Here is a 25,867-nt window from a genome sequence, read left to right on the forward strand (position 1 = left end):
GTGTGTATCAAGCCTTATACGGTAGCATACACTGCGATACCTATGTATAAACATATTAATATATATACTCAGCTTAAAACAGATATCACATGATTTCTTAACTCTTCTTCTACATACTGTATATTATGGGTTTTAAAAAAAAATTTTAGACATTTTTTTAGATTTTTCTGCAGCTTCCAGGGAAAGACTTTGGGAAAGTCAGTGATACCCTGAGATATAAAGGTAAACTATACAGTGCAATAGCGCAACAAATTTATCACTTTAATATATCGGAAGCAGTATAAAGCTGGTTGTACACAAGTGAATTTGGTACGAGAAATTAGCTATTTATTTGCTGGATTTACTAAGTCCAAATGAAGAACTGCTGAATTGTACGAAGCGTGCTAGTAATACGTCATATGTTATTAGCAGTTATACGTTCAGACTAGTGAATCAGATTCAAATTTCAGACAAAATTTGCTTGAGTACAACATTTGCAACATCCCTCACTGGGCCTAGCCAGATGCTCACTGCCTGAGATAGGTAGCTTCAGGCCGGAGAAGAATAGCTTCAGCAGCAGGATGATGCAGACTTCTGAAGATAGAGATCTACAGAGACCTTAATTGTAGGCCATATGTTAGTAGATGGAAACAGCAGTTTATTTAGTACGGACCTACCGAGTAGGCTGTTACACATTCACAATGAGGGTTCACAGACATTACAGTGTCGGTTGGGGGTCTTTGATACACTAGTGAGAATGATTCTGGGGCCCCACAAATGCTACATAGAAATATTACTTGAACGTTCATAGGCCTCGTTACCATGATGTGTTTTCATAGCATTTTGAAATGTACTGCAAATGTGTCAGGTAAATTTCATCACAAAACATATCGGTACTAATGCAGATGTATTTTAAGTAGCATTTTCCTGTTGTGTTTGCAATGTGCTTTAAACGCAATGCACATATGAATGCAGCCTAGGACCATGTTTACAAGATGCAACTGAATTGCATTTTAAAATGCATTCCAAGTGCATATGCATTAGCAGAATATCCTCTCTGAACGCAGATGTGTTTAGAGCTAAATGCTTGCACTTGGTAAGTAGCAACAAGTGTTTTGCAGTGTTAAAAAACTTGTTGATTCTGAGGGTGCTTTCGCACGTTGCAGTTAAAACTGCATCGCAATCAGCTTTGAGGTGGTTTTAGGTGCAGTTTTGTCAATTGAACAGGTGAAAGACATGAACTGAACGAGTGAATTTGATTTTGAAGGGGAAACCTGCTCCACAAATGTCATTCACGCGTTCAGTTCATGTCTTTCACCTGTTCAGTTGACAAAACTGCACCTAAAACCACCTCAAAGCTGATTGCGATGCAGTTTTAACTGCAACATGTGAACACACCCTTACTGCATGCAAGCCTTTGTGTCTAAAAATTTATATGTTTAGGGAAGAAGTATTCCAGATGTGTTTGAAATTAATTTTAAAATGCAATTTAGGTGTGTCATGTGAACATGGACTTGGGGTCCAGCACATTAGGTAGGACCTTTTATTGAAACCAATCAGAGCCTCCACCAGCTCCCTCTCACACTGTGGCACCCTCATATTGTGGCCTCTCTCATCTCCTCCTCATATTGTGGCCCCTCATACTGTAGCCCCACCATCTCCTCCTTATATTGTGGCCCCCTCTGATCTCCTCTTCATCTTGTGGTCCCTTCTCATCTTACCCTCGTAGTGTGACCCCCTCTTCTCTCCCTCCTATTGTGGCCCCTCTAATCTTCCTCATATTATGGCCACTCTCATCTCTCCCTCATCTTGTGTCCCACTCACTTATCCCCACCATCTTGTGGCCTTCTCTCATCTCCCCCTCATCTTGTGGCCTTTCAACTTACCTCCCCCCCCCTTATGATGTGTCCCCTCTTCTCTCCCTTGTCATATGGCTCCTCTCATATCTCCCTCATCTTGTGCTGCTGCCAACTGACCGCTGTCTCCCTGGAACACCCTGTGATTTCCATAATGCTGTTTTCACCCTCCACCACTTCTATGACGTTGCCACTATGTTTGGTTTTCCCCTTCATTTTATCTGTCAGAAGGAATGAAAAGCTGCAGGGTTGATAGCCAAAAGCAGGAGTGGATACAGAACACAGAGGACATGCAAATATCCCATTTACTAATCATCTCTGTTTTGGATCAACTTCTGTTTGTTTTTGGCTTAAGCAATACTGATGGATTATTGACCGTTTGAAAACGGACACTGACGGATGAAAAGAAGGGCAAAATGAACAGTGTCGTCGGTGCAAAATTACTGCCGACACCCTCTCTTTTGGGGGGTTTCTACATGTTTCAGCGTTTAACTGTACAGGTTTTGTTGTAATCTATGGAATCATCTGATGTCAGTGTAAAAAGAGTGCCCTCTTTGATGTTATAGTGGGATCTTGGTCCGAGCTGGCACAGACCTTACCTTGTCAGGCTGCATTCCCGCTTCACTTATATGGTCAAGTTGGCCTCTGTAAGTGCCCATGGAATTGAAGAGTGAAGCAATTCTAAGAGTGGCAGCTGCCATGTGTATGTCATACTAAAACCCAGCATTGTTTGAAGACCGCATCTTGACCCCGGATTGGACTTGACCTTACATCTCTGCCTCCTGCCCTGACACTGTGACTGAACATGACCACGACTGCGGTTCAAGACGAATGTCTCCTGCTAAGATACCTCGGCTGCCACAGCGGGCTAGTCGCACCTGTAAAACGACCTGGTGGTATCCTGCCGCAGCAAGACCATCTTTGTGGTGGGCTCTGGTGCAGACCAGGTGCCACTTGGACTCCGGTTCCAGGTGTCGGCTAGTACCACCTCCCGCGGTGGTCCAGAGGATCCACTCATCCCGAATCCTGACAATGAGGACATGGATAAACAATTTAGTAGACTCTGGCTTGAGGAAAAATCAGATGTGAGAGATGTTCTTAATGTGAATGAAAAAGGTTTTAGAACCAGGGAAAGTGTAGAGCCATTAATGTTGATGGTGAGGATTGCATTAGGTGGGGAAAGATTATGGATTCCATCTTGTCCATGTTAAGTTTTAGAAAGCAGGAAGAGACAAAGCAGGATATGGCTGATAGACACTCATGAACGGTGTAGAAAAGTGGGTGAGAGGTGGAATCTCACCCGACTACCCATAAAAAATCACCTCCAAAATAATATGAAAATGAGCAAGTCAGTCAAAGAGGCTGGAGGGAAGTGTCAATTTTGACATGTATATCAGGGGGTTCTATAGCAGTTAATATTAGGATGCTGGACCAGATTATAGAAGAGAAACTCATCTTCATCTTCAAATTTAAGGCTAGTGGTTATGTGAGCTCCAGAAACAGATTTACAGGCAGTTGACGAAAAAGGAATTGGAACTTGCATTCTCAACTATGACTTCACCTGCTAAAATCTCTGGGTCTGTAGCTTACAGAACCACAAGTCTGATGTAGTTTGTAAAAGAAAATTCTCTTTTTTAGGCAACCTGCATATAAACATGCTTGGCCCCTGAAAACGGATGTTTTTTTTCGTCTGATACCATGAACAGAGCACAGAGTCCTTGCACCACAGTGAATTATGACACAAGGAGTCCTTGTCTGTCAATCAAACAGCAGCATGGACAATGTAAGTGTTGCTTGGTCAGCAGATAAAGGGGCAGCTTTATCAGGTGTCTGAAAGTCAGAATATTTCTAGTTGCCCATGGCAACCAATCACAGCTCAGCTTTCATTTTACCAGTGTTCATGAATATTTTAAAGGGGAGCTGTGACTGGTTGCCTTGGGCAACTAGAAATATTATGACTTTCAGACACTTGATAAATCTGCCCCAAAGAGTTTGCTTTGTCAGCTTCCCTAATCAGTTACCAAAACCAGAACTGCTATAGAACCCAAGATAAAGGTATATAAAGTGTTGCTCCCCCTCCAGCCTCTGAGTTGCTGACAGGTTCTCTTTAAAGTAGTAGCCTGAGGGCGAGGCCAGACATGCAACCAGTAGGTATTCCCCACTAATCATTCATATCCCTTCCTGACACCGAAATATTTTAAAGGGGTTGTCTGAGAGTTATGAAAAAAACAAAAGGATGTACTTAGCTTCCAATGCGTCCACACGTCATGTAAGCAAACATGGGCGCCAGAGCATTGCTGGATTCAGCTTCCGGCCGCACGTGGACAGGTTGTCCGTCCCTATTCACAGCACTGTGTATGCGGGCCGGATGGTAGTCGGGTCTGTCCAGAAGCTGAATCCAGCACTGCTCCAGACCGGAGTGACAGCAGAACGGGACACGAGGAGGGCGTTGGAAGGTAAGTACATCTTTATTTTTTTAAGCAGCAACCTCCCAGCCACCTTTTGTTTTTTTCATAACTCTCGGACAACCCCTTTAATAAATACACATCTACTATATCCAGTTGTGTATGTGTGTTCTATTCAATGATTCATTGAGAGGCTATTTAAAATGACATTTTCAACCTTTGATCATTTTGTTTATTAAGCTCTTATTTATCGATTCCGCTATTTTAGCGAGGTTATGCTGATATAGATTTGTGTCGGTTTTCCTACTCTGAATAGAAGAACTTCCTGAGACTGTGTTGAGTCTTATTGGGATATTTCACTACTGTAGGGTACTTACCAGTTATATCCGTAACATTGTTTCTTTATTTATTTGAAGAAGTCCTCTGATGTGTAAATATGGAGGAGGAGCAGGCTTGTAAACAATAGGGAGAAGACCTTGCTCTATCTTTTTGCGGTGTGAGGCCTTGATCCCCGCCGTGCCGCTATTGCCGTCTATGGGGACGTATATGCGGCCGCATGTATGGCCCCGCAGACGGCAGTGTGAATGAGCCCTTCGTCCGGACGGGAGTGTGGAGAGGGAGTCCACGGGAGTGGGGCTGGGGCAGCGCAGAGGGACAGGGGTGCACCCGCAATCCGTGGTATGGATCACGGGGGTGCCCATGACAATGACGTGTGACATTGGGATATATGGCATCTATATTTAGGTGTTATGATACAATATAGATCCAGTTTAATTTCGAATATAAATCTAGGACACTCCAACACTTAGTTAATTTTGGCATTCTGTGTACACTTATAGTCCTAGGTGGCTTTAAGTCTGTTGTTATTTTAATTTGGGAATGGGCTTCCATCTTTTAGGTTATTTTGGTCAGAGAATTTTTAATATAATACATAAACAGTGTTTTTATATGCTCTTTATACAGGCAATATATTATTTTTGGAAATTACATTTTGGAGGCCATAAACTTTATTGTGGGGCAAATACACTAAAAGTTTTTGTGATTTCAGTAAGTAAGAAAACATGCAAGCCATCAATATGGGTAGTTAGAAATTGTTAATTGATTTTATATTATTATTATCAACAATGCAAATGAGATCAGATTTTTCCACCTTATTTAATAAAATGAAAGTTGGGCAAATAGAACATTTTTGCGTTCCGACAGTTTTAATGAGGCCCAATATGTCTAAGTTATATCTTTAGAATGATAATTTATCATTTCCAGCCTCTTTAGATTATCTAGATTGTACCTGCCTCTTCTCACTACCACAGTGCCAATAAGGTCTAAAGGATTACGTGTGCCTAGTAACCACAATTATCTCATAAGGCCTGTTCAGGCCTGACTGAAATTATTACTTACAGTTAGTAGCTACACATAAGCCCTTTCAGCCCCGGGAACACTCATAACTGAAGTTTGAACTCCTGCAGAAGAGCTCATTCACACGAACGTAATGGGGACTGATATCCATCCGGTCGCACCATTTGTGACTTAATATTGGTTACCATAGACACCTTTGGTGTCTGGCCACGATGCAGTGAGCAAACATTGTTTTAACACACCATGCATAGAGAAATATATCCTGTATTTCTCTGTGTTACGGTGTTGGCCCTGCGCTTCTCTAAGGAGAAGGGAGGGGTGAGCAGCGTGCTGATGTGTGCTTACGTTAGTATGCATGTACACTAAAGAGCACATTTACGAAGAACAGTGCGAACTGCACTATGTAGTGTTCAGGGTGCACCAGATTCATGATTTGTGGCACCCATTCTTCATGAATCTGGTGCCCCTGCACTACTCCGACAGAGTGCACCATTTATGGTACGCCGACCCAATTTGTATCGCATGGAAGCCAGAGCAGCTGCGCCACAAAAGGGTCACGTGCGACACAATAATAGCACAGACACTTCTTAAATGCAAAAACCTGTGCAAGCCGTTTTAGTCATGAAGAACGTGCATGGTCCAACAAGAGTGCTGGGCAAAGCCCTGTGTGTTGCATCGGATATTGTGCAGTGTGTGCCACAAAGTGACGTGTGCACCTCCAATTGTGACGCTTGCACAAGAAATGTGTCTCAGACTCTCAGACTGTGCTATTTATTACTTAAAGGATGCAAATGAGCCTAAGGGCTTCCAGGCTCCATTAACACCTATGGAGCCTGAAGCTCCTCAGGCTTCTTTGCATACAGTCCTTCTTGAAAGGAAATTTACCATCCAAATCAAGCATGACAAACCAGGGGAACTTACTCAAATATCCAAGAATTGTGACTGTGGTAATCTTCTTATATTTCTTTTTCAAGGCCTCCTTCCTTCTAAAATCAACTTTTAAATTTATGCTAACGAGCCAGAAACCTGGGGGTTACCAGAACTCCTCTGTGCTCTGACTTCACAAGTAACCCCACTTTTTCGAAAATGATTTTCTCTGGAGTGCCGCAGTTTTTGGACGAATGGTTATACGGTCACTGTCAATGGTTACATTTAAACCTTGATTATCGAACTAAGGGCCCAGCAGTCTGATTATGGTTACTCACTGCCGATTTTGGACATAGAGTTGAGACCATTTGTGGAGAGGTATAACTTTGTTGATTGCAGTCTGTATTCAAGTGCAGGGAAATGAGAGGTTAAGGGAAGGGAATGGAGGAAATGCTTGTTTTTTTTATTTGTACTTCAATATTGAATAAAGATAAATGATATTTCCAGTTTAAGCAAAATAACTTCCATGTTCTGTAAATCAAGTTACATAAGTATTCTTTTCTCAATCTTCTAGTTTTACATGCTTTTCCATGGTTTATTGTTTTCATTAAGTAATACAATAATGACTTGATACTTCTTGGAATAGTAAGATACAATAATAAGTCTTTTTCTTTACTACTTTCTCCCCTTGCGTTTGCAAAGTTTAAGGCATTTAGAAGTGGACTCCTCTTCTTCCTCTTCATTATTAGTTGGCTTTTGATCTTGTCTGTGAGGTGGAACAGATAAAAAAAAGTGAATGAGAATATTAAGCGCTCAGTAAACATTCAATCACCACCGATTGGGAATTTAAAGAGAACCTGTCATTACATTTTAACACATGGACTTCTACTCCTAAGCTAACAGGCATGCTGTGATTTCATGTGATCAGATAGATATGTGAGGTAGATGTTGCATATGTAACAGAACCTTAGATGATGTCATCCTGGTATGACTTTAAGTACCCAATGATGTAACAGAGCTCTATATACAACAGAATATCATAGTCTGTCAATCAGGAACAATGAGGCAGGATAATGCAAGTAAAATTTACTATGCAGGACTCAATAAGTGTGCTGGACTCACAGAAGGTGAGTTGCATATAAGTTTACAAACTGATTTTTTAACATTGCAGCCATGGAAAGGAACCATTTAAGGACAAGGGCTTTTTAAACGTAGTTTTTTAATTAAGTATTTATTTTGGGTGGGTTATTTTGCATGACATGTTCTCTATAAGGCACAATAGTTTCTTCAGAGATTGCAATACTGTAATAAACTGTAATTCTATTACCGAAATTACTCATCAAATGCCTTAGAAAAAAATCCAAAGGGGGCATTTATAATCTCACTACAAGACATAATAAATGGAGAAACGGCTTGAATGTTCCTTCTTAAAGTGAATCTAAAACTAATACATTTGTGTCTTGTCATATTAGACAGGTAATACTCATTATTGATAATGTAAGGAACACACCAAGCCAAACATATACAATTTTAATACAATCTCAGAATAACCATACAAAAATATAAAATATTACACAGAACATAGTAAGACTACAAAGTCTTAAATAGTGCCAGATGTAACCCAATGTCTTCTAGTGTGTCAGATTTATCATCCAACATCAAACTGTTCAATGTAAAGGGTTTATTTTAAATGTTTAATTCCCAATTAGTTTTCCCAGGAAACAAGTTAGGCATGGCCCATTCATCTCTATGAAGCTGACATATTGCCAAGCGCCATACTTGGTAATCTCCATCAGCTCCATAGAGATGATTGGAGCAGAACGGACATGGGCAGCCGGCTGCTCTCCTTGTCTCAGGGATCTCTCGTGATCTGTGGGGGTCTCGTCACTGAGACGCCCACCAATGAGCAAGCTAGGCCCTATCCTGTGGACCTTGGGCCTACTAGCACATTGACATACTAGTGTGTGCTCCCTTCGGCAGGATGCAATTGTTTTTACAAAATAAGGCTTCAAAAATTATGCTCCATAGAGGTTATTGGAAACTGGAGTCCCTCAGGCTTATTTGCATAATTATTAAAGCCTTTATATGGTGAAGCTAAAAGAAGAGTGGATCCTGCCAGAGGGGGCACATACCTAAATGTAAGTGTGCTAGGTTTACAATCCTTTATCGTGGTGTTGAATGAATATATTGTTGCAGGGGTCTGAGTTTGATCTCTTTACTAAGCGCACATACTTTTCTACATACAGTTAAAAATTCAATCTGCCTGCATAAACTTTTAATGCTGTGAATCTTTACAGGAAATAAAAACTGGTGATTTAACTTATGAAGGGGAGCATTGGGGAAGTCAGCGTTGGGCTGGTTTCTAAAATAAATTCACCGCTACTTTATCTAAATACTTACTGTTTTTCATGGGAGCCGATTAAATGCAAGTCTTCTGTTTCTTTACCCAAATTCTGTAATAGAGAATGTATTAAATAAGAAATAGTCGGTTCTCTCATTACTGAAACGCTAAAACAATATAAATACCTTGTCAAGGCACAATCACAAGAATACAGTGGGGGTAATTTATCATTACTGTCTTAGGAGCTCAGCTGCCATCACATTCATTAAAGTGGCTTTTTGACCCGTGATAAATCTGCTGGCAGTGTCTTATGCTTTGTGTGTTGTTTGCAAATGCCCCATCAAAAGTTGCAAAAAAACATCAAAAGTCACAGCACATAGACCAGGGTGGGGACTGGTATAAATTTGTGCCAAATCTTAAGCCTAAACGGAAAGTTGCACTTCAAAAATTAATGGTAATTCCAGAACTACTGTGACTAATAGAAGTAAAAGGGAAAAACGCTGCTGTGCAAGCGGAGTCAGAATGCTGTAGGTACTGCTTGGAGTGTAAGCTGCTATTATTGCATTCTGCATGACATGCTGCTGACATGTAAATCAAACGATCACCTTACCTCTTTCCTTACCGAGTTCAGCGGGTTTGATCGGAAAAATGCTTCTTTAATGTGTCTTAATAAAGAACGCTGTAATAAAAGAACATGGAGAAAACTTATATGATATGTATGCAACAAGTGATTTTTTTTTCAGCTCAAGAAAAATAACTTTTATCATTAAAATTCTAGTCAAAAAGATTCCATACCATTTTATTGGCCAAGAAATCATATAATTAAAGGGGTTGTTCACTTTCAGCAAATAACTGATATTTATACAATTTTCCAATATACTTTTTCCACACTGATTTCTAGATCTCTGCTTGCTGTAACTCTATAGGAAGCTTCTATGATTACTTACTTGATAGAAATCTGTTCATGGTCATGTTATGTCACACAGGTGTATGGCTCATTATAAAACATAGCTCTGATTACTCTATGTGATATAATGAGCCTTGGACCTGTGTGACATCACGTGACTAGGTACAGATTTTTAACCAATCGAGATTATCAATGAAGCTTCCTATAGAATGACTGCAAGCAGAGATCTAGAAAACCCTAGGGAACTGATACAGAAAGTTTATTGAAAAACTGTAAACTTTTTTTTACACAAACAATGTCAACTCACAGTGAACAATTATCACACATCTTGAATTTTAATTTGGTCACAAATAAGTCATTTTTAAGAAATGAATCACAAATTTTACTTACTTTGCGTATCTTGTGTTTCTTTTCATTAGACAATAGTTTGGCATTTTCAATCTCTGTCTGTAAAATAAACTTGTGTTAACTGCAGAACAGACCTGTGTAAAAACATTTGCATGCATCATAGACACATAGCTCATTACCTTTATCTGCTGTATTTCTTGTTTTATCTCAGAATGTTCAAGTTCATCCTTTTCCTCCAGAACAGAACATACCTAAATAATACAATTGTTAAAACATTATATACGTTAGTTTAAAAGGTCCCAGTGTCAAACAAAAAATATTTGTGTTCTACAAGAGTAAGACAAATTATTATACATTCTCTATAGACAGACCTGTTTTATTAGATTACACACACACATTATAAGCACATTTGTTATTTTGAGTGATATGATAGGTAAGTATTACAGATACATTTTATAACCAAACATTAACGGGATCTATCAGTTTTCCTATTATTTTTTTTATTTGTAAGGAGCTGTGTATTTTATATTTTGTATATATATATATATAGATTTTGTCAATAGGACTTTTATCATTTTGGGCTATCATGGGAACAAGGATTGACAATAAACCACCACTGCAGGAACCTTTTCATAACACTTATGTTGACCATTGTAACTGACAGTGCATCCAACTGGGGTACATCAGACCCCTCATTCTAGTGATCTGTGGGAGTTTCATCATGGAGACCCCCACCAATCAGCAAGTTAGGCCCTATCCCTAACTTGTTTCAAGGGAAAACCCCTTTAACTTCAATAAGTTACCAGCATCCAGAGAGCCTTACCAGAGGTCACAGTGGCCAGAGAGGTCCGTTTGTAACCATGGTTCCTCTGTAAGTCAGGAGCTCTTAAGTTCTAGGTCAAGATTAAGATCTTGTCCAGAATTTAAAAAAGTGGCTTCTTTATTCCAAAAACAGCAAAATACATAAGTATTGTAGCACTTCCCTACACTTTGTTTCAGCCCAATATGCATCATTTCTAGAATAAACAGCCATATTTTTTGAAACCTGGGCAACTTATTTGTCCACGTATATCACTGTCTCCGCCGATGTTTACCTCTAACAGGTACAATGAAGCAGTTATTAACTCAGTGGCCCACATTTAACATATATGCAGTTTGCCTGCAGAAGGTGCAGTGTGAGACAGATTCATGAAATGTGGTGCACGTTCTTCATGGTGCCCCCAATCTTTTTCTGGTGCATTTTCTTTAATCTGCAGAATTCTGACATAGACACTATTCATGCACATTTATTCTATCTTGTCAGACACATTGCAGCTGCGTCACAAAACTGGTGCAAACACTTCTTAAATACATGAGCAAGCAATTTGCAAGTTCTCTGTAGTGCAAAGTCAGACAAAAAACTGGCTCAAACGCTTTATTAAATGTTGGCCAGTGTATAAACAGTATGCATATGCTTTTTATTGTTCTCTGCTTACAGCTTCAGTAAGCCAGGCAGTTATTATTTACTCGTTTGACAACATATGGAATAATTAGATATATACAAATACATTTCCTTAGAAAGTAAAGTTGATATTTTACTATAATACTCTTTTACCTAAAGCTCTATATTGAAGAACACAATTATGGTGACATTTGTCTAAAGCTATAGCAAGTTTAAGAATCAGCTGTATTTATAAGAAGAGCAATGCCTTAGCTTCACCAAGTCCTCCTAATGACTAATGTATGAATCTGTGTACATCACCTAAGGTCACCCACCAAGAAGGGGGGCAGCACAGGCCAATTTTTTTTATCATATGCCTTACTGAAAGACATGGGGGAGAACTGGTAGGGAACCCTGCGTTAACCATAAATAAAAGTTATAGTTATGTGCCACACTTTATCATTCAGTGAAAGAATGTACAAACATGTCATTACGCTAGATACCTTTGTACATAAATGCTCTTTGTATTCCTGGAGTGCTGCTGAGACTTTAGCAATGCGGTTGTTCTGAAATTGAAAAGACAGAAGTTACTAAATGACCCAAAAGTTACATCTCAGACTCTACATGTCTCAGTTGGCACATTAAATGTTCAAGATATAAAACAAGATCCATCCAAGTCAATAGGTTTTTGCAGGTTTTTGTGTTAAAATTAAAGGGTCTCGGCTTATACTCGGGTCGGCTTATACTCGAGTATATACTATATATATATATATATATATATATATATATATATATATATATAGTATATGTTGTTGATTAGTACGGTGCGGTAAGTATGGTAGCGGAGGGTGATGATTTGGACTGGTTCTGAAGTCATGGGACCTGGGCAAATTGCAGGTGTCTAGTCCACCATGAACTCCTTTGTATATAAACTCCACTATTGGTCATCTATCCAACAGCGAAAGTGTAGCTGCAACTTGAATATGCAACAGAACATTCATTCTTAGGACCGTTCCACTATTGCGAGTGTGATGCGATGAACTCGCATCACACTCGCAACACATGCTGCCCGGATCGCACGGCCCGAATGCTGCACACCAGAAGTGAACTCAGCATGTCAGTTCACTCCCGGTGTGCAGCGTTCGGGCCGTGCGATCCCGGCAGCATGCATTGCGAGTGTGATGCGAGTTCATCGCACCACACTCGCAATTGTGGATTGGGCCATACTATGGAAGGGAACATTGGAACATTGCTTGCATTGCAAGTCAAAGTATCACATAATTCTTTGTTAACTCATGCAGTAATCTTCCTATGTGTAGAACTTGCAATTAAAATACCTTATACCTTTCCTTGTACTACAAGTATCTTCCATCTCATTTTTTTTTTCTTTTATTTTCAAGATGGAGCTAACTTACCAAAAACGTATTGTAGGAGTCCACAGTTTGTTTGTTGTCATTTGAACTGATTCTTAGGCCTTTTAGGATTCTTAGAATCTTAATTGCAATCTCAAGTGGTGGATTATATCCGTTATCCCAATTGCTTATATCATTCCAGATTTGAGTTAACATAGAAACGTATGAAGCTGAAATTGACCTATCATAAAGGAAAAGTAAATAATTATTTTGGAGGTTAAAATAAATTTTATTAATGCATTTGAAAAAAAAATGTTTTAGCATCTGCTACAGTATTAGGCAATCAGGGATTGCAAGCAAAAGCAGTCCAATATTAGGTTGAGCTCTAAATTGCTACCAAATTATTCATGGTACAATGAGATTAAATATATATTTAATAATGTACATTTCGGTATTGGATTGGGGGTAAGAATATATATGCACAACCACAATGTACATGTCAATGGTTGTGTATTCCATCCATAGTGCAAGAAATGTGTATGTTCTGCTTGTCTATGTGTGTATCTCTATGTATGTGTGTATGAATGTTTACAAACATCATCTATGGCTTCACCCACAAATATTTTATTGTTTGAAAATGTTGTAGCCTTTTTATTTTATGGCTAACACACTTCTCCATGTTTTTCTATTGGCTCATTGCAGCCATTGATTTCAACCATAAGGAGGGCTATGATTTGTCACCCTTTTCTCTTGTTCCATACTGTCTACTGGTGAGAATTCCTCTCTCTACTATATGGAAGTCTCTATGGAGAAGTTATATTCTAACCCTGCAATTAACATAAATTGCTGCATACCAAACCCCTATGGATTTAGTGTCTTAGTAGCCAGATTGAAAATCACAGGATTTAGTATTTTTACTAGTGAAATGGAAAATTAAAAACAAATCATTGTAGTTATCATGATTTACCAATGTTTTTCTAATGTCATACAATTCCTTGTATACAATAAACCCATCAATAAAGAATACCCCTCCAAGCTCCCAGTATCTACCCATTTGTAAAAGCAGGTGCTCACATATACAGGTTCAATGGAAAGTACATGGAGTGAAAGTTTTACTCACTCGTAGTCCAAACTTTCTTCTTCATCACTGTCAATAGCTCCAATGTAGAAATAAGCTATAGTAAGGAAAAAAACACAACTTTAAACATTCACTAATTGTATTATAAATATAATACATTTCATTTTTATCAGCAGAATGAGTTTTCAAAACCAAAACATTGAGTGGATCAAAAGATACCGTAATTAGAATCTTTCCTTTACTTCACCCCACTTTACAATCCAATGTTGACACCCCAATTAGTTACTAACAATTCCCATAGTTCTGCTTTAAGTTCATCATTTTGAAAATTTATATTTTATTACATCACCCTGTTTACAAATCAAACATTGGTTTTCTGTATTTTCAACAACATTTCAGAATTGACTTTTTTGGGGATCATTGTTTTTAATGAGCTTTGAAATATATAAAATAGATATATGCTATGATTTACCCCATTTTCAAATCTGCAACCCTCAATCTATTCAAAACAGCTTTTAGGAAAATTGTTAACCCTTTCAGATATTCATAGTAATTAAAACAAATGGAGGAAAAATGTAAAATAATCTAATTTTGCCCATTATTTTGTATTCTGTGGGTGAGTACGATTATGGATATATACCAAGTTTCTATATTTTTTCTTATGTTTTACTAATTATGTTGAATAAAACCTAATGTGGGGAAAAACTGTATTATTTTTGCATCGCCATTTTCCATTTGTGGATTACAAGATTGAAAATATTAGTGAAAAGTCTCAAAAGATCAAAATTAACAAATAAACAGTGTATACTTACCAGTTGGTACACATTCTGATGACTCAATAGACATAGTAAACTTGAGGGCAAGTACTAGAAAAAAATACACAAAAATTTTATATAAATTATGTGTTCTGTCCAGCTTTTGTGTAGCTGAAAAATATTAATTCCTATCCTGACCTTACTAAATATGAATGTAAAAAGTCACGTCCCTGCATTATCTAAAGGCATAACACTTGTTCAGCCCACAGCATTTGAGGCTGCACACTCCTGAATGTATTTTTGGGCTACATGCTAGCCGTTGTTTCAATGGCTAGCATGTAACTATATTTCAATAATACACGAGCTGGAACCAATGGACAATTGGTCAGTTGTTTGAGGCCCGATATTGCTCATGTATGTGTGCAGGTATCCAGACTTCTCTATGCCCAGAGTTCCAATAATTTAGTTTGCACCAGAAACTACAGTATATTATAGCTCAAATCTTCACTATTTCCAAGCTGGCAAAGATTTGAGGGCAGGAAATAAACTTAATATATTGAGCAAGGTTTGAGCCACTTGTCTCGAATCAGGCTTAGGTCAGCATTATTGTGCAGCACTGACACAATATCCACATGACTTTACCACAGTAGCCTCTGTTTGCAAATAGAGATGAGGTCATTGGAAGCTCTGCATTGGACTCTGATTGGAGAACAGAGGTAAGTATAGGTTTGTTTGTTATTTGTAGAAAGCGACAAAGAGACAACTTTGTGCCCACCAAATGTTTGTGTATTACCTCAGCACAATTCCAGCCTAGAGGTATGTTTGTTTCTCAGATAAGAAAGCTTTCTGCCAGCTGTTTCTATGTAACACCTAGTAAACGAACACATGTGGAGCCACAATTGGGAAAACCACTCTATACGCGGATTCTGATCGGCTAGCCTGATCGCATAAGCTTTCAGTTTGGTAGCTGGGGTGGATTGTTATGCAATGCCTACTTTCTAGTTTAATATCAATGGCCAATTAAACTGTAAATAAAGAACAATGGTTACAGGTTACTTTTACAATGACCCTGGGGCAGCTGAAACAAAGCCTATTTTAATAACAATACTGAAAACCTGATTCCAGCATGACTATGGAAGTGACCAAAAACACTGCATTTTCTTCAGTGTGACTCCCATTCATTGTTCACCTCTCAGTAGGGTGCTTTTGGTTTTGTTTGGTTTTGTCCTCATGCTGATAATTCTGAGATATCCAGAGCCAAGGACTGAATAACACTAGCATGTAATTTAATCCTATTCTGGGAGCACAGCAGCCCCTTCAGTCAGCAGATTGGTGGGACTTTCTAGGGGAATACCCCAATGCTCAGATACTGATGAACTTGAGTAATGTTAAGTCTTGTATATTAAAAGGGCTTCCTGATTTTGAGGGGAAAACATAGTAGTATTGTTCATACAAGGGGGGATTCCATTGCAGTTTTGATGTAAAAAGCTTTTCCTTTTTTATGCATTTCTTACCTTACACTATTTCTTAACAACCCTGTGCTTGAGTTGTGGAAAGTGTGAGCAGTTTCTCAAATAATCTGATAGAATCCTATTTTCCTCCATTATTGTATAGAAGAGGGTTTGTTAACCTTAACATCATTAAGCTAGGCCCACGTTAAAATGTTTTGTTGGCCTACAGCTTGAGCTACAGCTGTAATACAAGTGAAGCAAGGAGTTGGGATAAGACTTATAGACTGTAGCTTTCACTCAATTGTTCATAATAATAATAACAAATGAGTTGCTCTGTTTACCCAAAGCCAAAGTGTTCACCAACCTTTTTCTAAAAAAAACAAACTAAAAACAACCAAAGGCTAGGGTTCACTTATACATATGATTCAAGGATGTGTAACTTATCATATGTGCACAAAAGATAACATGGTAAAATACAATATGCCCAAAACACATATCAAAATAAAGGTCTCTTACCGTGTCTGAAGAGGACGTTATGAAACAGTGAGTATTCAGCAGACCAGCCACCTCACTCTAGCAGACTAAACTGAACAACAATTGTTAACTCCTAGAGATAACCTGCAAAACCAGGTTAATTTCCATGTAAATACAAGGCATTGAAGACCCGCCCCCATCTAGTATCCTCACACTGAAGGGTCATCCCATTGGTGTGAATTCAAGTTAAAAAAAAAATCTGAATTATTTCAAGTCTTTCCAAATGTTCCTGTGCAGAGAAAGTTATGAAGAAATAATAAAGTAGTTTTAAATATTTTAACATCAATGTAGGAGTGTTATTAGGAATGGAGGGATGATGAGATGGTATTATGACAATACCTAGTTCATTCTTTAATACTAAAACCTCATCAATCACTCATAGTAAAATATTTACCAGCCACATGTACATTTTACAACTAGAAGATCACAAGTCTAATGAAAGATGTAAAGGCTTTTATTGGTTTGCGAGCAATTTTTATGTACCATTGCTGCAGGAGCATACTTAAAATATAGGGGTGTTTTGATACTACCACACCCCCAAAACACCTTGACACAGGCTTGCATCGTATTGCATCAGAGAACCATTTGCTTCAGCGGAAATACCATCCACAATTCAAAGACAGATACTGTCCTGGAACTAGGTAGCCAAATGTTTTTACATTTTGGCTATGTGAATAACATTGTTGTTTAACCCCTTAAGGGTTTTCGTCTTTATTTTTCACTCCCCACATTCAAAAATCAATAACTTTTTTATTTTTCCATGTAAAGAGCTGTGTATGGGCTTGTTTTCTGCGTAACAAATTGTACTTCATAGTGGTGGTATTTAATATTCTATGCCGTATACTGGGAAGCGGGAAAAAAATTCTGAATGCAGTGAAAATTATAACAAAAAAAATGTCTTCATTTTGCCATTTTCTGGCGCTAATAACTTCTTCATACTTTGGTGCACAGAACTGTGGGTGGTGTAATTTTTTTGCAACTTTTGATGTTTTCAATGCTTCTATTTTTAGGACTGTATGACCTTTTGATCACTTTTTATTAAATTTTTTATAAAATGGCAAAAAAAAATGCCTTTTACGACTTTGGTTGCTATTTTCCGTTGCGGGGTTAAGCGCAGTGAAAACCCGTTATTATATTTTGATAGATCGGGCATTTTGGAATGTGGCGATTTCTAATGTGTTTATGGCAGTATATGGGGATTTTGCACACCATCTATTATAATGTGCATATCGCACATTATAATAGATAGCCTAAAACATGATAGCCTCGTATCTTTGTGTGACCCGAGGCTGTCATGGCAATGGATTGCCGCTCCCCGATGATATCACAAGGAGCGACGATCGGAGCCAACATGGCGGCACCCACGGGCCACCAGCTCATTAATGCCGCCGTCAGCTTTGCTGGCGGTGATCAAAGGGTCAGCTATGAATGTTTGCTTCATTGTGAAGAAAACACCCGGTGAGCATGAAGAGGGCTCAGCCCATCAGCCCTCCTCATACTCCCCCATGCGTAACAAAACATACAGGTACGTCTTATTGCGCTATTGGGTTAAAGATAGACAAAAAGTCAATAAAAAGTTTAGAATTTTAATTTTCTAAACACAACCTGACTGGATTTCTAAAGCACTACAGAATATGATGGCACTATATAAATAAAGATAATTTTATGTTATTCCAAAAACTGCATACATAATCAAATACACAGATCAGTGTTTCCCAACTTGAGTACACAGGTGTCTGGGTTTCCCTTCAGCTCTGATCAGGGGTTTCCCAGGAAACAGCAAAAACATGACCTTTGACTTTTACAAGGAAAAAAACAGCTTCCAGACAATTAAATGATGCTTTGTATTGTAGAAAACATATCTAAAGCAAATTATAGCTGCAGACAAGAATTGTGCAGTGAGAAGGTGAAATGTGAGATGGTGAAAATTGTGATGTATTGTATTACATACAAGATAGGGTCTGTAGGTTTGTTCTTAAGTTGAATTTGTATGTAAGTCGGAACTGTATATTTTATCATTGTAATTCCAGAAAGAACTTTTTTGGTCTCTGTGACAATTGGATTTTAAATATGTTGGGTTGTCATAAAAACCAATATTAACAATAAAGCTTCATTACAGACACATTTTATAACTGTTATAGCTGTTTATTGTAGCCTAGGACTAAAGTACAATAAATTACCAATATCCAGAGGTCCGTTTGTAACTAGGGGTCGTATGTAAGTCGAGTGTTCTTAAGTAGGGGACCGCCTGTAGATTGGAAAACTGTAAAGTAATCACAATATCATCAATAATGTTGGAACATATTTTATTTCTTTCCCTGTCAGTACAAAGCAATTCAATAACAGATGTCTACAGAATGAACTTTTACACAGTTTACAACCTTTCCTGGATGTAGCGTGTGCTCTTTGAACTTTGACTTTAAAACCTTGATTGCTTATTTCTATTGGGATTACTTAACCCCTTAACGACTTGGCCTTTTTTAGTTTTTTCACTTCCATTTTTCACTCACCAACTTCAAAAATCTATAACTTTTTTATTTTTCCACATAAAGAGCTGTGTTATGGCTTATTTTCTGCTTAACAAATTGCACTTCATAGTGACGGTATTTAATATTCTATGGCGTGTACTGGGAAGTGGGAAAAAAATTCTAAATGCAGTGAAAATGGTGAAAAACCACATTTGCGACGTTTTCTTGTGGGCTTGGATTTTACAGCTTTCACTCTGCGTCCCAAATGACATGTCTACTTTATTCTTTGGGTCGGTACGATCACGTGGATACCAAATTTGTATAGGTTTTATAATGTTTTCATACATTTAAAAAAATTAAAACCTCCTGTACAAAATAATTTTTTTTTATTTGGCCATCTTCTGGCGCCAATAACTTTTTCATACTTTGGTGTACGGAGCTGTGGGTAGTGTCATTTTTTGCGAATTTTGATGGCGTTTTCATTGCTATAATTTTTGGGACTGTGCGACCTTTTGATCACTCTTTATGAATTTTTTTATATTTTTCAAAATGGCAAAAAAATGCCATTTTCAAATTTGGACGCTATTTTCCGTTACGGGGTTGAACGCAGTGAAAAACCGTTATTATATTTTGATAGATCGGGCATTTTCGGACGCGGCGATACCTAATGTGTTTATGATTTTTACGGTTTTATTTATATCAGTTCTAGGGAAAGGGGGGTGATTTGAATTTTAGTTTTTTTTATTATAATTTTTTTTTTTTACTTTTTTTTATTTTTACTTTTACTATTTTTCAGACTCCCTAGGGTACTCTAACCCTAGATAGTCTGATTCATCCTATCATATACTGCCATACTACTGTATGGCAGTATATGTAGATTTTACTCCCCATTCATTACAATGTGCAATTAGCACATTGTAATGCATGGGTTAAAACGAAGTAGCCTCCGGTATCTGGAACACCCGAGGCTACCATGGCGACGGATCACCGCTCCCCGTGACATTGCCGGCGGCGATCGAGGTGAAAACACCCGCGATCGGTGCTAGCACTGATCGCGGGTGTTACCGGTAAGCCTTTGCTGCAATATGCAGCAAAGACTTACCGGCTATGGAGAGGGCTCGGCCCGCGAGCCCTCTCCATGCACCGGGACCCGGCACACGCCGTACTAGTACGGCGCGCGTCGGGAAGGGGTTAAAAAGGACATCTAAATAGCCTTTGCTGCATCCACTATGATAAACAGGGCCAGGACATTTTGGTGCCCTAAGCAGACAAGCAAAATTGCGCAAACACACACTACCATACGCAGACTGTAAAATCACAGCTAAAAAGCAGCAGAATCAGAGAAGTTCCTGAGGAGAAAAATCATAAGAAATAGGTCAACTGCTATGCGATCATTTACAATTAGGGTCTACTTGAAATGAATATGAAAATAATATAATAAAACACGCACTTACAATAAATATAGCAAAAACATAAATACCGTATATAATCGAGTATAAGCCGACCCAAGTATAAGCGAGGCCCCTAATTTTACCACAAAACCTGGTAAAACCTATATTTTTTTTTACTCGAGTATAAGCCTAGTTTGGGGTTTCAGCACATTTTTTTGTGCTGAAAAACTAGGCTTATACTCGAGTATATATGGTGCATACCATCAGTGAATTATACCAAAGACAAAGATCCATGCAGTGACTATGCAATGAATATACTGTATAGCACAAATTAATATATTCTGCACATATAAATGTATATCAGAAGTGAATAACCACACCTAAATATACCAGCAATAAATGTATTGCACACTAGGGCTGCTATCAGGTAGATACGCACATTACTTACTGCTGAACTTGGGTTGTATCTGTGTCCTTTCCTCTCTGTGCTGGTCTTGTCTGTCCTGGTCTTCTTCTTGGAGGGCTTCTCACAAATGATAATTCTTTATTCTCTATCATGTACAGAACGTACCGTAATTGCGAATTCTCCCCTCCGTGACTCATCCCTGCAGAATTTGCCACCTTTGTGATTTTGGCCTCTTGAGCTCATCTCCACACTGAATCCCTAAAAACATCACAGTCTACGAATATCCTCTTGATAATGGGTATGTCCCACATAACATGTTATTTTCCCTACTGATATACATGTTATAAGCTGTTATCTCTCAATATGTTATAAAATAATCCACAGTATAATTTACCCCTTATAAATTCATATGTAGCAACTCCTCATTAATTTAGTTAGAACAGCAGTCCCCCTGAGCAATGTAGCCCAGTATTCATGACCCAACTTCCCTCCCCATAGTAATGTAGCTCGGACCCCCCTTTATTGATGCAGCAATGTAGTACAGGTCCCCCTTGTATTATAGTGCTGCCCCCCCCCCTTAGTAATGTGTTTGGTCTTTAGTGATATAGAAAAGGGGCCCCCTTAGTGACATAGCACAAGCCCCCCCCTTTAGCGCTACAGCACAGACCGACCAGTAATATAGCATAGCCACCCCCTAAGAAATAGAGCATACAGGGTATCCATTAATAAAGCACACAGGGCCCACAAACCCAAGCAATATATAACCAGCAGTAATAAATGAAAATAGTTAAGGCTTACCTACCAATGCTCCCTGCAGTCTCCTCCTCAGCCTCAAGCTTCTTACACAGGATGCAGAAAGCAGCGTGATGATACTTCTGCCGGTGTCCTCTCTTGCTGGCCATTGTACCATTGCGCTGCCTGTGTCTTAAAGATGCTCATACCTCTGATTAATTAACTGGAAAACTCTCCGTGAGGAGAACTCTTACTCCCTGACCATGTGCTTCCTATTTGAAAGGAGTCATGAAGAAGTAGAAATATTTTAAGGGATTGAAATACGTTAACAAAGTGAAATAAAATTGAATAGGTAAACAAATAAAACAAACTGACTAAAAGGACATCTACCATCGGATTTACTGTTGGTGTACTGTCCTCACCTAACTGCTCATTACCTTGTCCAGGAGAAGGCACTTTTTCAATATCTACAGGAAGGTCCTGTAACTCCAAAAACAACTTTATAAAAATATGCTAATGAGCCTGAAGTTGTAATTTATTCACGCCATTACAATTAATATCTCCCCCTCGTCTCTCCAGCTTGAACCACAGACGGTGACATCATCTGGCTGTCTGCAAATCGTGAAAACACTTTAAATGGAATCCAGTACGGCTGTGCAACGAGTGTTCTTGTGCATGCGCAAGACTTGCAGACAGCCGGATAACGCCACTATATCTGTAGCTAAAGCGAGAGGCACAAAGGGGGGAAATAATGATTGTTTTTGAGCCAAGGGGCTCTCTAGTGACATCGTCTGGAGTGCCTCAGGCTCATTAGCAAATTTTTATACAGTTGTTTTTAGAGCAATACCGCTGTGCCAAAGATATATAAAAACTGTGCCTTCCCCTGGACAAGGTAACGAGCAGTTACGTGTACCTCCGTGTGCCCCAGCGTGTAACTCACCTTTCCCGGCTCCAGTGGCGGTCTCCCCGATGCCCGCGCCCCCTTCTCCTAGAGCACGTGTGCGCCGCCTCTCTAAAATTTAAAGGGCCAGTGTGATGATAATTGCCGCTGGCCAGCCACCTTCCCTGATAAATTCCCAGCCCCGTCCTGTGTCCCCTGCCTTACTTTGTGCCTCATAGCCTTAGTGAAAGCTGTTCCCTATGCCCTGTGTGATTAATTATCCCGATTGCCCGTTGTGACCTCGATTCTGTTCCTGACCTCGCTCCTGTGCTGTCCGTCCTGACCTGCCGCTACGTCCCCGACTCTGATCCTGTACTGCCTGTCTCAACCTCCTGCCTGTCCCCAACCAAAACCTTGCCTTATGATTCTGAGCTCGCCTTGGCCACCACAGCGGACAAAGTCGCGCTTGTGGAAACGACTTGGTGGTACCACACCAAAACAAGTCCAACCTGCTTTGTGACGGGCTCTGGTGAAAACTGGGTTCCACTTAGACTCCAGTCGCAGGTGTTGGCTTATGTCATCATCCGAGGTGGTACAGAGGATCCACTACCACTGATCCTGACAGTTTTATTCACAAGGAAAAATTAAAGGGGATGTACCAATGTTTTAAATTATCCACTATGCTCAAAATAAAAAGCTAACCAGGACCCCTAGCAATCCTTGTTCTCACGGATGAGCAGCTTTATGATCTCTGTATTTCAAGCGTAAATTACACTAGAATTCTGTCGGAGACAGGTTAATGCGTCATTTCCTCCTGAAATGCAGAGCGCCACTTTTATTATTTTAGACCATTTTACCAACTCATCCGAAAAAGTGGCAGGGTCTCAGCCTTGGCGCAAAAATTCAGCCGTGTGCCACAAAATTTTGGGGTAAACTGTATCAACTAATATCTGTATCTAATGTCTGATTATAATTAAACCTATACTTATGCTCCTGGTGTCCTGTGCTGACGTTCATTGCTGCTGTGCCCGTTTATTTAGGGGGGCACGGCAGCTCTCCTCTGACAACTGCATGCTACAGCAATGGGACATAGGGTGGGCATGCCAAGCAGGCGGTGTTGTCAGAGTGGAGCAGCCTTGCCCCTCTAAACAAACAGGGGCACAGCAGCGACCTACAGTGGCGTGGGATGCCAGGAGTGCTGAGGGAGGTAAGTATAGGTTTACTTTTTTCACAACCCTCCCACCAGTAAAGTTTTTATTTATGTTGAACAGGCCCTTTAATAAATCGTTCTGCAAGTTCCTGTAGGTGGTAACTGGAATGACAGGATTCGATTGCTTGAAGAGAGGATGACTTTTAAAATTGCTGCAATCTCTTTCCGTCCCCGATCACCAGGAGACACATTGGTCAGACCTGCTGCAATCTCATGGATAAGGAGTGTGTCTCGCCCGGACAAGCACATGTATGTTCTCTGAGAGACTACGCTAAGGTGCAGATCATATTGATAGGGTGAAGTGTTACAAATGTGTAACCCATATGTAATTCAGGCAAATTACTTCCTTGTGTCACTGCAGTGCACATGATTCAAACGCCTCTTCTCTGTGCACAGGCTCCTCCCCTCCCGCGCGTGCATGTGATCGCGACATCATCATTGGTCCTTCAGCTCTCAGTATTATGATTCGCGCTCTAGCGCGTAAAGTCACATGACCTCAGGCTGCACGTGACCAATGGCATCGCTGAAGCGCTCCTGTCTGTAGGAAGGCTTGTTCTATTACCTGAGTGATTCCTTCGCAGAAGAATGGTTAGGCTGATAACACCGAGCAGTAGCTGACGTGAGTCTCTCGTGTTTTATCAGTGTATTAGTTTTGAACTTAAACTCTCCTTTCCTACTTTACATACTGTATGAGTGGCAGTACGTACTTGGTAAGTTCCCATTATTTTGTACAGTTGGGATAACAACCTCATCACTCAGGAATCGGGAAGTGCCAAGGCTTCATGTAATCCATGGATTCTATAATTCCCTCCTCTTGTGTTGTCTGTAGTCTGCATGTCCTGTAACATATCCGGTTTCCCTGAAAATAAGACCACCCCCCCCCCCCCAAAAAAAAAAAAAACCTAGCACAGTTTTTTTCAAGATTAGAAATATCTAAGAATCTAATCTCCGGAGGAAAATAAGACCTAGCGGCAGTTATTACTACTACTCCCTCAGACTTTACAAGAGTATTAGTAGATTATTTAGATGCTGCAGGAGGTTGTGACATGGGTGAAGAATTCATGGGATAAAATCACTGACTGTTGCGCTGCAAATGTGATACCAGCATTTACCGGGATAAGAAGAGGTCATGGAAGGAAAGTGCTACACATGAGAGATCGGGGCCAATGAGTCAAATAGGAATGGAGTCACATGAAATTTCGGGTTTAGAGAAGATGATTATATGACTTAAAGGGAACCTACCACCACAAATCTACCTATAAAGGTAGATCGGGTGGTAGGTGGATCAATAGGACGTGAGGATAGCCCTTTTAAGGGCTACTGGGGCGTGGAGTAGCCGCAGCTGTGGCTACACGGCGCGGCTACTCCACGCCCCAGTAACCACTTTACCCCTCCTACCCACAATCTTCAGCATGCAGCTCCTTGCAGCTGCGCGCCCTCGTCCGGCGATCCTGCTGTCTGCGCAGGTCACTGCTCCGAAACAGGCGCGGGCCTGATGTTCTGCGCCTGCGCATGTGGCAGGATCGCCGGACGAGGGCGCTCAGCTGCAAGGAGCTGCGCGCCGAAGATTGTGGGTAGGAGGGGTAAAGTGGCTACTGGGGCGTGGAGTAGCCGCGTCGTGTAGCCACAGCTGCGGCTACTCCACGCCCCAGTAGCCGCATAACAAAATTAGCATAAACCTTTTATATACGTCCACAAAAAAGTGCGGGGACGTGAGGATTAGCCCTTAAAAGGGCTATCCTCACGTCCTATTGATCCACCTACCACCCGATCTACCTTTATAGGTAGATTCGTGGTGGTAGGTCCCCTTTAAAATACCAGGATTGGCAAATGTACCATAGATTGTTGTACGTGGAAATAGAATCACACCAAATTCTTGATTGAATTCAGAGTTTGGTTTGTTATGCTGATGTTTGTGGTGACATGACTACAGTAAATTCATAAATGTAATTTTTGTTTTGTTTAAATTAAAAATAAGACTTTGTTCATCGCAAAATAAAACATCCCCTGAAAATAAGACCTGGGCCATCTTTAGGCACAAAAATTAATATAAGACACTGTCTTATTTTTGGGTAAACCAAGTACTAGAGCCACCACACACAGAAGTGTTCCCACAGTGTAGTTATAGAAC

General features: G+C 39.7%; 2 protein-coding genes across 13 annotated transcripts in view; one reads left to right on the forward strand and one right to left on the reverse strand.

The window, feature by feature from the left end:
- Positions 1 to 6,927: 6,927 nt before the first annotated feature.
- LOC140118455 (uncharacterized) lies at positions 6,928 to 22,793 on the reverse strand. 8 transcript variants are annotated; one of them, XM_072136400.1, is made up of 14 exons: positions 22,587 to 22,793; positions 21,717 to 21,918; positions 20,957 to 21,172; positions 18,830 to 18,912; positions 16,632 to 16,733; positions 14,722 to 14,775; positions 13,952 to 14,006; positions 12,895 to 13,072; positions 11,983 to 12,045; positions 10,239 to 10,310; positions 10,102 to 10,158; positions 9,415 to 9,483; positions 8,864 to 8,916; positions 6,928 to 7,229 (listed from the first exon to the last, which is right to left on the reverse strand). In XM_072136400.1, the coding sequence occupies exons 6-14, from the start codon at positions 14,753 to 14,755 to the stop codon at positions 7,139 to 7,141; spliced, it is 672 nt and encodes a 223-aa protein (XP_071992501.1). In that variant the 5' UTR covers positions 14,756 to 14,775; positions 16,632 to 16,733; positions 18,830 to 18,912; positions 20,957 to 21,172; positions 21,717 to 21,918; positions 22,587 to 22,793; the 3' UTR covers positions 6,928 to 7,138. The 8 variants fall into 8 exon arrangements, with proteins under 8 accessions (XP_071992501.1, XP_071992502.1, XP_071992505.1 ...); XM_072136401.1 differs by having other exon boundaries at positions 20,957 to 21,113; positions 21,717 to 22,793; XM_072136404.1 differs by having other exon boundaries at positions 9,427 to 9,483; positions 21,717 to 22,793.
- Positions 22,794 to 24,202: 1,409 nt separating this feature from the next.
- The window catches only part of RAD51D (RAD51 paralog D), a 37,594-nt gene continuing 35,929 nt past the window's right edge, over positions 24,203 to 25,867 (forward strand). For 2 of the 5 annotated variants that reach the window (XM_072136408.1, XM_072136407.1), the window contains exon 1: positions 24,203 to 24,355. The gene's annotated coding sequence lies outside the window, so the exon portion shown is untranslated. The remainder of the gene's footprint in view (positions 24,356 to 25,867) is intronic. The other 3 variants (XR_011853197.1, XM_072136405.1, XM_072136409.1) reach the window with 2 other exon arrangements.

The sequence above is a fragment of the Engystomops pustulosus genome, chromosome 2 (assembly GCF_040894005.1).
Source record: "Engystomops pustulosus chromosome 2, aEngPut4.maternal, whole genome shotgun sequence".
NCBI lineage: Eukaryota > Metazoa > Chordata > Amphibia > Anura > Leptodactylidae > Engystomops > Engystomops pustulosus.